This window comes from Chrysemys picta, chromosome 9 (assembly GCF_011386835.1).
Source record: "Chrysemys picta bellii isolate R12L10 chromosome 9, ASM1138683v2, whole genome shotgun sequence".
NCBI classification, from domain to species: domain Eukaryota; kingdom Metazoa; phylum Chordata; order Testudines; family Emydidae; genus Chrysemys; species Chrysemys picta.
In genome coordinates this window covers 80,819,836-80,834,751 of record NC_088799.1, presented here as the reverse complement: position 1 = coordinate 80,834,751, position 14,916 = coordinate 80,819,836, and the positions used below count along the sequence as shown (strand labels likewise).

Below are 14,916 nucleotides of genomic sequence, written 5' to 3'. Positions count from 1 at the left end.
CCAGGCATAATGAGGCTCCAGTCCTGATTGAGGCTTCTGACCACTACTGTAATACAAATATTAAATTAAGGTCCCATGAAAATGAAAACCTTGGTGCAACTTTAAATATGGAGCTGCTATCAACACCTCCATAATTAAATAATAATAGCGTGAACTCTTTCGAAACTCTGTATCAGCAGCTGATCCTTTCCGCCAGTTCCACTGTCTAGAGCTTTATGGGCAAAGTATTACTCTATACAGAACTCAAAAATGCCAGGTGTATGCTGAAACTTGCACTAAAGACCCCCCTCCCCTCCAATTGGCAGCTCCTCTCTCAAGAGGTCACTTTGAAGTGCCACCACATGTGGCTTTCTTCAATTTTTAGTTAAAAAGATCCCTATCTAACAGGCAACTTGTTTTTGTTGATCCTTTAGGAAGTCACTTAAAAGAGACTTCACTTAAGAGTAGTTCTACAGTGACCTAAGTTGGACCATGTCAGGTGAGACCTATTGTCCATACAGTTTGGTTTTCTGTCCCCAGTCAACACCAGTTGCTTCAGAGGAAGATGTAGAACTCCCATACCGTACAGTTATATAGCAAGTTTCCCAGTGGGGAGTTTCTTCTGTTAAAGCAGTGACTGCAGCCCCTTAAGAAAACCAAGATTTTACGAAATAACCAAAGGAAACTGTGAAGAACATGTGAGGGTTACAGCTTTTGCTTCCACTTCGTGCATCTCTGAATAGTACAATTAAAATCATAAGGGGAATCCAGCAAAACAAGCTAGTGCTCCAGACCACACAGCGCGATGATCCACAAGGACTTGATAGAGCACTAGTGAGCTTCCGAGGCAAGCTCTTGAGGGCTGGTCCCATACCTTGTCAAAGTGCTCAATGAGGATTTCAACCACAATGTTTTGGAACTTGATATTCATCATGGCAGCGACCGTGTCCTCCTGCGCCCGCATAAGAGTTGGGCCAAATATAACCCCCATGTTGGATGGGGACATCAGATTCTCCCTGCTGTGCTCACACACGCTGTAAGCATGGAAAGAGGAAGATAAAATAAAAAGATGAGATTAGAAGACAATGTGAAAGGTCATTTAAAAATTGCAAGACTAATTAATTCAATTTCCTCCATATTGCTAAAGCAGAACTAGTTTTCCAGTGCCCATGGAGCTGGTCATAAAACATGTATCTGGTTATGACAAGCACATTCTTAGTCTGTGCAGAAAGACTGGGATTGTGATGTACTGGCATTGTGATTTGATCCCTTAGAATGTCTGGCTCCTCTTTTAGAAGGATCATTACCCCGGGAATCATTAGCTGTCCGTGCTACATGCATGTTAAATGAACCATTTACTTTGGAATGATTTATTTAGCCAAGACATGCATTGGGATTTTTTTCCCAAAGAAGAAGAACTGCATATAAGGATGGAATTTCTGGAAGATGTCAGAGAGATCTCTACGGTATCGTTTTTCTTAAAGTGTCATGGCTTTCAAGAAACAGAGTGCTATTTATGTAGCTGTGTTTAGATTTCGGTGCCATACGCAGCCCCACTGAATAGCGCCAACTGTGGAATGATTTATAGGCTAATCTAAGAAGAGACCACACAGAATTCAGGTATAGAATTGGAGTCTGAACTTCAAGGGCTGGGAGCAGAGATATTCTGATGCAGAGCTCTGAGTTTTACTTCTGCCACCTACCTTCTATTGGCATTTATAAGATTTTTGCCAGCATAAACAAGGTGGGGAATAGGGCCCTCAATGCAAAACTCTGTGTAGGCAACAACAGAGCTACTATTAATAATGGATCAGTCTGACTGCAAATCTTGCCCCTTCTGCAGAGAAGTTTTTTAAAAAGATCATGTCTGCCAAAGGCTAGCGACAACTCCATGTACCATGACCATGTATCCAGCCTTCTTACCCCTGAAATAGATGGGTTAAGACCAAATAGCACCAAGATCTAAATCCCCCTTTGGAGCTGCAAAATAAATCCCTGCCCAGTGTGGTTTTACCAACCCAAACCAGCCCTGTAAATGTCCCGTTTTGGAAGTGGCTCTTCCAGTTTGGCCAAAGTGCATCCTTTCAATCTGGAGGCCAGTCCCTCCCCAAACCATGTCTGTTACTGAGCAGAACTCCAGCATCATTCCCTCCCCTAGAGCTTCAGCATGGCTGGCACAATGAGCACCGCCAAGAGCTGACTCTCTCTCTGACTCCCACGTGAGATGAGGATACCAGGTTCTGCACCTTGCAGCCTCACATTCACTGTGAAAGGAGGGGAAGAAAACAGCAGCTCCAGTGCCTTCACCATCAATGAACCGATCTTCATTGGTGCTGAGTGCTCATGACAGCAGCTGAAGTCAAACAGAGCCACAGCTGCCCAGCACCTCAGAAAAATCAGCTCCTAACTGGACATTAGGGAGGGCTTGAAGGCTAATGTGCCTAGCACCAATGCTGCTCAAAGGACAAAGAACATTGAATCCATAGTACAAGAAGTGCACCCAGTATGTGCTTAATCTCCAGTCCCAGGGAACAGGGGTCTTAAAACTGCTCCAGAATTCCAGACATAATGTTGTTGCTAATTGGGCTGGCCAGACACTAGGTTTACAGCTCTGGTCTGTTAGACCATATTATCATATAAAAATTATTCTCTACCTGGTGCTTCTCATAAAGCAGCCACTGAACGGAAGTGGCAGGTGGACAGGGGAATATCAAATACAGGGATAGCCACACAATTTGGGCAGTATATTCCCAGCTGTACAATAGTTGTCAAGGCTTAATTAATTTGCCAGAGAAACAGGCTGGCTTCTCTGACTCCCTTTTTTTAATCTCTCTGGTTTAACAGGAATATTTACTGGATTCTGCTTACTTGACCAGGTGTCGTATGAGGAGTTCCAACATCTCTCTATTCTTCTCAGGTAGTTTATAAACCAAAGAGTGAATGGCTCCCAGCCTGTAATCCAGGTTCTCAGACTCTGGAAAGAAACAAGAGAGAAGGTTTTGCCTACTGCTTAAAAAAAAAAAATCGGTGTTATTCTCTGAGGTGTGGGGCCAGCCTGCCAAGAGCAAATGAGAGCAACCTGGACGGAGTCAAATTACACAGTAGCAAGGTTATCATAATGAAAAATGAAGTGATGTGGAAAGAGGTGAAATCAAACTTAAAAGGGGCTCAGAATAGGGTTTTTCAACTGAATTTAGTGCTGGTGAAATGTGCTGCATGAACAGAACCAATACAGCATGAGCAGCCACTTCCCTCGCACACTGATCCTAGGTACCTCAACCCAGATCTAGCAAAAGCAGTTCTAGGGCCAAGCGAGCAATCCAGGCCCCTCTGCTGAGACTTATCAGCACTGCTACTTAGTACTGTACATGGGGTAAAATGCACAGGGTTAATAAGCATCCAGTCAAGAGGCACAAACCAACCTGGAACAATAAAATACACAATGCACGCAGTACAGAGTATGATCTTTATAGCTGGAAAACTTCATGGATAAGGTGAGGTTTCTGAAGGAGGGCAAGGGAGGGGGTTAATATTTCCATCTACCCAGCTATAATTGGTATAATAAGATGGAAATCTAGTAACTTTTGGGTTTGAGCACAGTCATCTGGAGGAGGAGAATTTTTCTTTAGCAGAACGAGAAGCAACATTATTAATTTTCTAAGGGCCAAGGAGGTGCCAAGCTGCAGTTCCATGGAGCTGCAGGTGCTCACCACCTCAGATTTGAGCCCAATGTGTTTTCCCCAGATACAGGACATTTTAAAACACCATCGTCTCTTTTATTAAGAAAGTTGCTTAAGTAACTGCATGCCCAGGCTATCTCTGCACTTCTGCTCTAGATGTAATTATTAGGGTGCAGTTACTTTAAAATTATGAAAGATAATTTGCAAAAAGACATTTTAGCAGGATTGATGCAGACCCTGGTTTTAAATGAGTCTTAGATATGGCCTGTTAACATACTCATGCTACTTGCCTGACCTTTGTCAGTTTGGTCTGTTACTTAGCACTAAATGCACCATCAGAAAAATGCATTTTGCATACTTGAAGGTACTACGGGGTCAACATTCCAGGACAAATCTCGGTGACAAAGAGGGATATCTGAGATACTGCATAGCCATTGGGGCCTGTCACTTTATGTCTCTATTTACAATTTTAAAAACATAAATCTGTCAGGAAATGCTCCTGCTAGCACAACTGGGCCAGTTCGCTTTTTATACATCTGATATAGACACACACACACATATTTTAAAAGATCCCCTTACTCCACGCCTCACTGGGAGTGTCTCTGAAGGGATCCAAACCCAGGCACATAGAAGTACACTGTAATGTAAAGGACGATGGGGACGAAATGGAGTCATCCTTTTAGAATGATCCCTTCAAACAAACTAAGAAACTGGAAGCAGAAGTGAGGTTCTATTATAAGTACAATGGGCCAGCTCCTCCGCCAGTGAACATCGGCATAGCTCTATTGAAGCTTTGCCAATTTACTCCCACTGAGGATATGGCCCAAATGAGTAAGGGACATGATCCTGCAAATGCTGAGTACTCTCTAATCCCACGGCAGTACTGAACTCTAGGGTGCCATTCAGTGATGCACAGAGACTCTCTTATGATATAGCATCCCAGCGAGTGAATCATCTGATTTTCCTTCCCTACCAGGTTCCAGATAGATGTGGCTGGCTGCAATGACAGCAGCCCCTGTTGGAGCCCATACACTGCAAGGCCTAGATGTTCGTCATCTGGCTACAACATGTCTCACTTGAGCTGGAACTCCACACGTGACACATACTCAGCGTTGTGTTGAGCTAGTGGAGCAATGCCATTCTTATGCAGGAGAGGGGTACGGAGCCTATCAGTAGTGAAGCTGTTGGGACTTACTCGCAGCCGAGACCAGCTCTTTATGGAGTCTGTACGTCATGACAGGTTCAGCTAGATTCCTGAAACAAACAGAAACAACACTGAATTCCTCAAAGAGCAGAGGAGCGGTTACAACTCTGTTCTCAATTACGTTGGAAGATGAACGGAAAGGAAAGTCATATTTTCCACTCCAATTCCCATGGATTCTTGAGGCTGCCCAATTGGCACTCAATCCTAATTTCTTTTATTTACATAGCTTTCTAAGTGCATGTGAGGTTTTTACAACAGACACGTTTTTTCAAACAAGACACCATCTTCGCCCAAAGAGTTCCAGCCCCGCCTGGGAGAGTCAAAAATAAGACAGTGAGCGGTGAAGTTACCTGAGGTAGAATTTCAATGAGCTGGTAATTGTCTTGATGTCCCAGTCGCTGTTTTGGAGATCTACATCCCCTGGACATTTTGGATCTGGAAAAGGAAAAAAAAAAGGGCAAATAATACAAAATAAAGTAGCTTTCAAACAAAGCCTGATTTTTTAAAATGAATAACAAAATTTATGCTGGCAGGATATGCCCTACTGGCAGAGGAAGATACAGCTGTGTGTAAGGGACACTGGTGATTCCTCTTGGACAGGTAAAGCATAGTGACAATGCCAACACTGAAGCTTTATCTTCACTGACACAGAGGTGTGCTTGTTTGGTTTTCTACACTGAGACAGCTAATTTGCAATGTTTATTGCACTGTAGAGTCCTAAGTGGAGCACTGACAGTGTTTCCAGAGATGTAGCAAGGTATGGCCCAGCCCTATACGTCCCACCCATGGTGAACTCGCCTAGTTTACCTTGTAGTAAAACTCAGGGTGGATTTGATTTAAATCAAAATGATTTAAATCATGATTTAAATCACTGGTCAGGTAGACTCGATTTAATCATGGATTTCTATATAAAAGTGCATTCTTGTTGATTGTTATGACCTTAATACATATTCTTCACAACTCAGAGATAGATGTTGGTTTCATTTTTAAAAAGTACACACTATACATTTTTAAAGTGATTTATTTTGAAAACTTTTCAGATGAGTTTTACAGCTATATCAGAAAAGGAATGATTGTTTGGTTATTACATTTACCAAAGGTAAATGAAGCAGATATTTATGCTTCGAAGGTAAACTATCTCCAATTCAACAGGTTAATCATCAATATTTGGAGGATTTTCTTGCCATGCTGTATTAGGAGGAGAACATCACCAGACAGACATTTAAATTGTTTTAATTAACTAAAACAATAGCGTTATGTATTCTGGGTTTTTTTCTTCAATGGCAAACATATAATATTTTAACAAAACAAGCATATGAATTTTTGAATTTAGTTAAACATTCAAGATTTTTAAAATCAGGTTTGTTTTTGTTAAAATTGTTTTTAACTAAAATAGTTTAATGAAATATTTAAAAAGAAAACAACAGCAAAAATTAAATTGACTATGTCAGCCAGTTCATGAGAAATTTAAAATATTGGCTTCTGCAGCTAACTCAGTCATCTTTGCCTTCATTTTCCTGTTTGTTCATAATCTGGAAAAGAAAAACAAGCTTTCCTGCTTTTTCAGGTCCCAAACAATTTCTCAATTTGGAATGAATTAGTCCAAAGGAAGAAAATATTCTTTCTACACCGGCAGAAGAAGCTACTGCTGTTAAAAGTGAGATTATCGCATCAACCGTCTCTGAATATAAGTGCTTAAGTGACTTCCACCAGTTAACTGGTGTGACTTTCTTTAAAACATCATCAGCAAACATATATTTCTTGAATGGTTCACCCTTAGCTCTGAAGTTTATTATAGTTGGCATTATGGAGGGATGATTGCTGGATGTCCACGTCATAGCCAACTCCTCTTCTTCTTCAGCAGTTAAGGTTTGACCCTGGTACTGAGTATTGAGAATATTTGCAAGAAAATGAGCTGGAGATAGTGCTTGTCCCATTTGTTTTTTTAAAGCTTTTAATTTAACTCTGTCATTGCATATTTCTCTTTTTAAGATCTCACTCAGTTCCTTCCAAATTTCAACAGTGTCAGCAATAGAACAGCTATTTCCCTGCATTTGTTCAAGGCTACAGAAATAGGCTTCAGGATACTCAGCGAGTGTTCAACATTTCTCTTAAGCCCAATGTTGAGAACTTTGGCTGTGACAGTGCCATCTATTTTTTCAAGATTTTATTCACAAACTATAATCAGATTAGGCTAGTTCTTGATATAGTGCTCAAAGCAGTCCACTACTGAGTTCCATCGCATGTCTTGTGGGAGAGTTAGCTTGGTTCCTCCCACTTTTTTCAGAGCAGCTGCTGCAAAGTGGTTGTTACGGAAATATTTTGTCATTTCAACAACATTAGCTTTTATTTCTGGAACACCGAAGTCCTTGGCTAGGAGGTGCATCAAATGAGCACTGCAACCATACGTTATTAGCTTGGGACTCTCTTCACTCTCTTCTAAATAAGTTCTTCTCATCTTGGATACATTTGCAGCATTGTCTGTGACCAAGCTACATACTAGACATTTGAATTTTTTTTCACAGTTTGTTATAGCTTTTACTGCTACTTCTTGTAAGTATTCTGCTGTGTGTGCATTTCCTGATGTATCAGTTGTTTCTGTAAGGAAGACATTCCCTTCTTCTGTTGTCACACAAGCACATACAACAGGATCATTGTGGACATTGCTCCACCCATCAAGACTCAGGTTAACAATTTCACCCTGCACACTGCTCAATTTCTCTTTCATACACTTTATCCAGTAATTTGCCTGTGAAATCTGCTCTGTTGGGTGGATTGTATCCTGGTCTTAATGACTGAACCACGTTAATGAAGTGTGGGTTCTCAATCATTCGGAAAGGAGAGTTTGTTGCATAAACAAACTGGGCAATTTTTTCATCAATTACCTCTTTTTGTAATCTGCTGGTTCTTATCAAAAACTTATCTATGCTTGTTTCTGGATGATGGAGATTTTTTTTCTTTTTGCTACAATTGATATACTGTGGCCATGTGACATACATGATGTGAGTGAAACATTACACTGCTCTACAGCCAAAATGCTTCTGAAATAAATGTAGTCAAACGTTACTAATTCTGGGTCACTGAGAACGAAAATGATGCTTAAAATTGTTGATTGGCTCTAGTTTTCAAGATATGCTATTGGGTCAGTATATACGACCCTTGACTTGGGAATGGCGGAGGATAAGTGTGTTATAAAGGGAAGGGATCTCAATTTAAACCAGAAATGACTAAAATACATCTTTGACTGGATCTATGAATAAATCTACGACTGGGTTTGGACAGTACTTGCTTTTTAGGCAAAACAATGAATGATGCAATCTGAAGCTGGTATTGCGTCATACATGATATGAATTGCATCATGTTATTCCTAGAAGTCATGGATGATGCAATCATAACGAAGCTTACATCACTCTGCTGAACAAATTGCCCTATATCAGCTCTAGAAATCATACAGTGTCATGCTCTCTTATTTGTCAGTGTTTGATTTTGCAAAGGGACACATTTCTGTTTAGCCAAAGTGAGCAGAGATGCCTTGTACTTGTGTGAACAGTGCAGATAACTTCTGCTATGTTTGTGGTGAAGTGACTTTTGCATCACAAAAGCGCAGTATAACCACTATGGTTAAGAAAACCTATCACCTTTATTTTGGCTGCAAAATTGGAGATCAGGACAAGAGGTGGGCCCCACACACATGCTGCAACACTTGTGCAACAAATCTTTGCCAGTGGTTGAACAGGAAAAGGAAATCTATGCCTTTTGCAGTGCCAATGATTTGGAGTGAGCCAACAGATCATACCAGCAATTGTTACTTCTGCATGGTGCCTCCAGTTGGGAAAGGTGTGTCAAAGAAGAAAAAGTGGACTGTGCATTATCCAAACATTCCATCAGCTATACGCCCAGTATCCCACGGAGAAGGACTGCCGGTTCCTGATGCACCAGAATCATTCTCACTTGATCAGACGAGGAAGAGGAAGAGGATGAAACTTCTGGTCCTGAACCATCAATGACACAGGACCCACATTTTCTCCCATCCTCCTCCTCCTCTGAACCACACCTCATAACACAAGGTGAACTGAATGACCTTGTCAGGGATTTGGAACTACCCAAGAGTAAGGCAGAGCTGTTGGGCTCCAGACTACAGCAGTGGAATCTCCTGGCAGGTGATGTTAGGGTTTCCATGTTCTGTGACCGTCAAAAGGATCTTGTCCCATTCTTCTTCATGGAAGGTGATCTTGTAGCCTGCAACAACATCGATGGTGTGATGGCAGCCCTCAATGTCATTCACGATCCAGATGAGTGGAGACTGTTCATTGATTCATCGAAGACGAGTCTTAACGCTATTTTACTGCATAATGGCAATGTTTTGCCATCAATTCCAGTTGGTCATGCAGTCCATATGAAGGAAACCTATGACAACATGAAACAACTTTTGAGGTGCATAAACTATGACCAACATCAGTGGCAGCTTTGTGGCGATTTGAAGGTTGTTGCTCTCTTGCTTGGTCTGCAGACTGGATACACAAAGTACTGCTGTTTTCTCTGCGAATGGGATAGTCGTGCAAGAGATTCCCACTACCTCAAGAAAGATTGGCCACTCCGACAGTCATTGGAGCCTGGGAGGAAAAGTGTTCAGCATCCACCACTTGTTGAATCAAGGAAGATTTTGTTACCACCCTTACACATCAAGCTGGGTCTGAGGAAGAACTTTGTCAAGGCCATTGACAAAACACAAGCAGCTTTCAAGTACCTCCATGGAAAATTTCCAAGGTTAAGTGAAGCTAAGATAAAGGAAGGTGTCTTTGTTGGTCCTCAGATTCGTGAACTTCTTCGAGATGATGCATTTGACCATGCACTGCGTGGCAAGGAAAAGACAGCATGGAAAGCCTTCCAGTTAGTGGCAATACATTTTCTCGGAAACAACAAGACAGACAACTACAGGTTATTGGTGGAAAACCTCCTCAAGGCATACAAAAGCCTTGGTTGCAACATGTCACTAAAGATACATTTTTTGCACTCTCATCTAGATTTTTTTCCACCGAACTGCGGAGCAGTGAGCGACGAGCACGGCGAGTGATTTCACCAGGACATTGCAACAATGGAGAAACGCTATCAGGGCAAATGGAGCCCATCAATGCTTGCAGACTATTGCTGGACAATGACAAGAGATGCTCCATTTAATGAATACAAGAGACAAGCCAAGAAGCGCCGAGTAGACACTGAATAGGACTAAATTATGTACATAATAGTTTGCCTTTTGTTTCATAATACATTTTATTTATATAACCCTTTTGCTGATTTTTAAAGTGTTACATAAACAGGACAGGTGAAATATTATCATGTAAAGCAACCATAAACACATGAAAAGACCTAGGTTTACAATTTATAATTAAAACTCTACTATCTACACAATATACATAGACATAAAATGTAAAAACTTAAATATCTTGGAAACAGTAGCCAATCAGTTGTTTTAATTGTCATATTTGAATTCAGCACATCAAAATACATAATAAATAGCACATTTTATCTCTGAAGCAGACGACTTCTCAAAAATTGTAGACCAGTGTTATCATTGGCAGATAACTCTTGAAACTATAGAAAATGATGGTTATCTTAAAGGTGGATAGTCTTCAGAATCCTGTATGTTGAGGATGGATTCTCCTAAACAAAATAAGTCAATGAAGTTATTTAATTATTATCACCATACTGCTCATTTAGTATTACTCATTGCATTCACTGACACTCAGTACTACTTTAAAGTTGAAATTGTAAAAGGAAGATCTGCCTATTTCAGCTATTTATTTTTTATCACGACTGCATCTAAAATGATAGTACCATAGAATAACAACTATATTTTTTGCTTAAATATGAAAATTCAAGAATAGTCCAGAAGGAAGACAGGCAGCCCTTAAGAAAGAAGTATGAAATAAAAAAGTTTACCAACCTGAAGATCCTGCATGTTCCTTTCATCATCTTCAATGCAGCTTCCTCCTGAGAAGGAACACTTCTCATGATGTTGTTTCATTCGGGCAACCAGGCCTCGCATTTCTTTGTTGCACTGTTTGCATTTTGTACGCATGCCTGTCTTACCCACAGGTAGAGGAACTTCATTAAAATATTCCTAAACTCGGTCTCTCTTATGGCCTGCTGCCATTATAGGTTTTCCCTTCTAGTGAGAGAATGGTATGGTAGATCTCAAATCAAAATTCACTTTTGTTTCTACTGCCTGTCCCTCTCTTCTCACATTTATTTCCAGACTTCTTCTCCTTGTCCAGATCTATTCCGCCACCAACAATCTTCTGTTCATTGAGCTTTTTGAAACTTTGCACTTTTGGAAAGAGGTAAGGGATTGACTCTGTGTACAGAAATTTGCAGAGGGACAATAGGGTTGAGGTCTGTTATTTCTCACCTCTATATATTATTTATTTATTTATTTAAAACCATTTTTGCTGTTAACAAGCATGTTATTTCTGGAAACACAAATCCAGTTTGAGAACTGCAAAACTAAGAATCTCTGATGGTATCTTCTAGACTGAGTCCCATTGGGTAGATAGAAAGATTAACCTAAATAATCTATACAGAAGCCCCTGGAGCCCCATAAGATTGGGTCCCAAATCCCAACTATTGGAACTCATTTACAAAACTTTTCTTAAACATTACATGAATATATTGTCTCATACTATAGAGTTAGAATTTATAATCCCTATTACATGATGAGATATCTTTGAGCTATAATGTATCTTAATAAAACTATCCTTAGATAGGCTTTTTCCCTCAAAAAGCATTTTATCAAAAAAATCTGATTTAAATAAAAAAAATCGGATTTAAATTTTAAAAAAATTGGATTTTTTTTATTTGATTTTTTTTTAAATCATTGATTTTTATCCACCCTGGTAAAACTACAATGGGATCACTAATACACATTAGTTATCTCGTTTCTTGAGTTAAGCAGGAGGATAGTGTACTTAAAATTAGAGGGAGAGGAGGAGGAAGGATAAGAATGTGGTGTTAGTATGGTCAAAACGATCATGCAACTAACAAAGAGAATCACTTCTACTAGGAGACGCCAAGATCAAAGGTGGAAAAGCCTTAACTATTGCATCCTAGGTCCATTCCCCTGGCCAATGAAGGTTTATTCTCTACTGTGTGTTCTCCACAGCTTTGTGGTCTATCCTTTAAAGCAGGGGTTCTCAAACTGGGGGTCAGGACTCCTCAGGGGGTCAGGAGGTTACTACATGGGGGGTTACGAGCTGTCAGCCCACCTCAAACCCCGCTTTGCCTTCAGAATTTATAATGGTGTTAAATATATTTAAAAAGTGTTTTTAATGTATGGGGGGGGGAGGGGTTTGCACTCAGAGGCTTGCTTTGCGAAAGGGGTCACCAGTACAAAAGTTTGAGAAACACTGGTTTAAAGCAGTGGTGGGCAACCTGTGGCCTGTCAGGATAATCCGCTGGCAGGCCTCCAGAGCGCTTGTTTACATTTGCATGCCGAGGGCCTGATACAGGCCACAGGTTGCCCACTACTGCTCTAAAGGGAAGTGGTGGAAGCCCTACTGCTTAAGTCCTCTAAAACTAAACATTCTATCAAACCTCAGTGTTAGGATAAATTTCCTCGCGTTCCACTTAAAATTTCATTTGCTCAGTTTCACCCCATAACTTCTAGTTACTTCCCCTTTAGGCTTCCCTGAAAAATTCCTCTGCGTGGAATCTACATGTAGGCAGAAACATGGAGGGTAATGAAGAGCAGAAAGGACTAAAGTACACTTTGCTCATGTCCAGGTTAACTGGACTCTCACAAAATTTCTATGGCACCATAGGATTAAGTATTTGGTTTTGGGGAAGGCAGGGTAGGAGATACAAGTTACATGATTTATGTTAAACAAGAAACAGGGTTGGGTGAGAAATCCAAATGGCTCACCACTATTAGTTATTATTATTTATTGCTGCTGGATTTTCCACTCTGACCAAAATGAGGATTTCGGTACAAGGAGTGAGGACACCAATCCATTGTAAATTTACAAAGGAGAAACCACCACCAGGGTGTGGAATGGAAAAACATGGAACTATTTATGGGGATGCTGGAAAATACGAGATATTTAAAAGCTTCCTCCTTCCTAATAAATTATCAGGAAAGTGTGACTAGATGTATCTGATGTTCCAACTGTATGGAAATCCAGTACAACCATGTGAGGATATAACAAACAGTCCATTGTTTTAATAAAAATAAATAACAACAACATTTAAAATAATAGCAGCCTTGGAATAGTGCATTTATACTAGGTACCTACTTAGAGGGCAGCGGTCAGAGGCTTACATGCTAGTCAGGTGGATATTCACCAGGAACACTCCTCTTGTCCTGTGTTCCAGCTTTATGTTGTCTTTCCCGCCAGACAAGCCATCCAGAATGGTTTGGATCTTGGCTATCTTAGCTCCACCTCTGTCCTACAATGCTTGAACTGACTGTCCACCAGTTTGTACATCAGGGTCTGGGACCAGGACATTCCCAGAGCAGAGCCTTTGACTCTGGAGTGCATTCCCCATTTCTGGCCGAACACAGCCCCGTATTGTTGACTTTCACGGCATGCTGCGAGGATTCTCTGTTTACTCAGATTTGTCTGAGAATTTGGAGGATGTTTTGGGGGTGGAGTTCTGGGGGAAGGGCAGTTATTTTGTTTATGCTAACAATGGTTAGTGGATGTATTTGGTGGCTCTTTTATTGTAAATGCACCTAGAAGTTGACAATTTGTGCCTCTTATAAATGAAAATAACACTGTGCCGTGCTTTGTAAACAGCAAGACCTAGAGAAGCAGTAAAAATTCTTATCACACGTAGGGCCAAATTCTGCCCTCACACTGCTGTAGATTGGGAGCAACTCCAGTGGATTACACAAATATAAAACTGATGTAAACAGGGGCAGACTCAGCTCTTTGATCTCATTCTCATTTCCTCTAAAGCCCATTTACACTGCCAGAGAGGAATAAAGGGACCTTCATGTAAATGAGAATCAGGACCTATCATCTATGGGGGAGGAGAGTCTGTTTGGCAATTAGCAATGGTCTCTCTGTTTTGGGATCTATTTGCACTCTACAGGGTCATCACATGCTGCACAAGCTACTCCACTTCCACGTTACTGTTATCTCAGTACCCTTTGCTTCTTAGTTTGAAAATGCAGGTAAAATTGGCAACATTTTAGCTTAAAGGGAGAGACAAGAGACTAGGTGGAGAAGAAATCAGAAAAGAAGGGAAAGAACACATCAGAAAGACTGATGGAGAAGACCAGCAGCCTGGAAAGAAGGGCAAGAGCAGAGGGAGGCTATACTCAGGTAACCAGACAGCAAGTGTGAAAAATTGGGACAGGGTGTGGGGGTAATAGGAGCCTGTGGGGATGTATCATCCCTACACCAACCTAATGGAAAGTTCCATGAGGAGGTAAGGGTCATGATGGGACACTTGCAAGGTAATAAATCATGGCCTTATGTAAGGCCCCCCTGGTGGTCTAGGGATTATATAAGATGAGGTAAACAAATCATGGCCTTATGTAAGGCCCCCTGGTGGTCTAGGATTATATAAGATGATCATGGCCTTATGTAAGGCCCCCTGGTGGTCTAGGAATTATATAAGATGAGGTAAACAAGGTAATAAATCATGGCCTTATGTAAGGAACGGTTGAACCAATCGGTGTGGGGCTATACATGTGATAAACACATGATTCTCCTTCTTGTCCAATCCGTAGATGTGTGATTATAGCCTAATTGTGTTATGTAATGTAGAGAAAAACTATAAAAGAAAGCTTGCAATAAACAGGATTCGGATTCAGCCTGCAACCACAGTGGTCGTGTGCTTTATCTGCTCCGCATGGAACCCCACAAATGGTGACCCCGACGTGATTCGGCTTGGACATCAAGGCAGCCAGGACTTTGCTCAGAGTGAGCTAGCAGAGATCATACTAGACACAGCCGCCAGTGGAGCAGGGATCAATGTTCTCAGACAGTAGACCCAACAGGTGTTGTCTCAGAAGCTGAGCAAAGAGAAAGCAGATCCAACCAAAAAAAG

The 14,916-nt window shown here is 40.9% G+C and overlaps 1 protein-coding gene and 1 long non-coding RNA gene across 5 annotated transcripts in view; one reads left to right on the top strand and one right to left on the bottom strand.

Annotated features, from left to right (window-relative positions):
* The window catches only part of OPHN1 (oligophrenin 1), a 135,365-nt gene that overhangs the window by 18,894 nt on the left and 101,555 nt on the right, over positions 1-14,916 (bottom strand). For all 4 annotated transcript variants that reach the window (XM_008172858.4, XM_042853287.2, XM_065556562.1 and 1 more), the window contains 4 exons: positions 5,214-5,298; positions 4,855-4,913; positions 2,848-2,953; positions 854-1,013 (listed from right to left, as the gene is read on the bottom strand). In XM_008172858.4, coding sequence (XP_008171080.1) covers positions 854-1,013; positions 2,848-2,953; positions 4,855-4,913; positions 5,214-5,298 — 410 coding nt within the window. The remainder of the gene's footprint in view (positions 1-853; positions 1,014-2,847; positions 2,954-4,854; positions 4,914-5,213; positions 5,299-14,916) is intronic.
* LOC135973434 (uncharacterized) lies at positions 14,275-14,687 on the top strand. The gene is made up of 2 exons (XR_010590265.1): positions 14,275-14,380; positions 14,490-14,687. It is a non-coding gene; the product is annotated as an uncharacterized LOC135973434 (long non-coding RNA).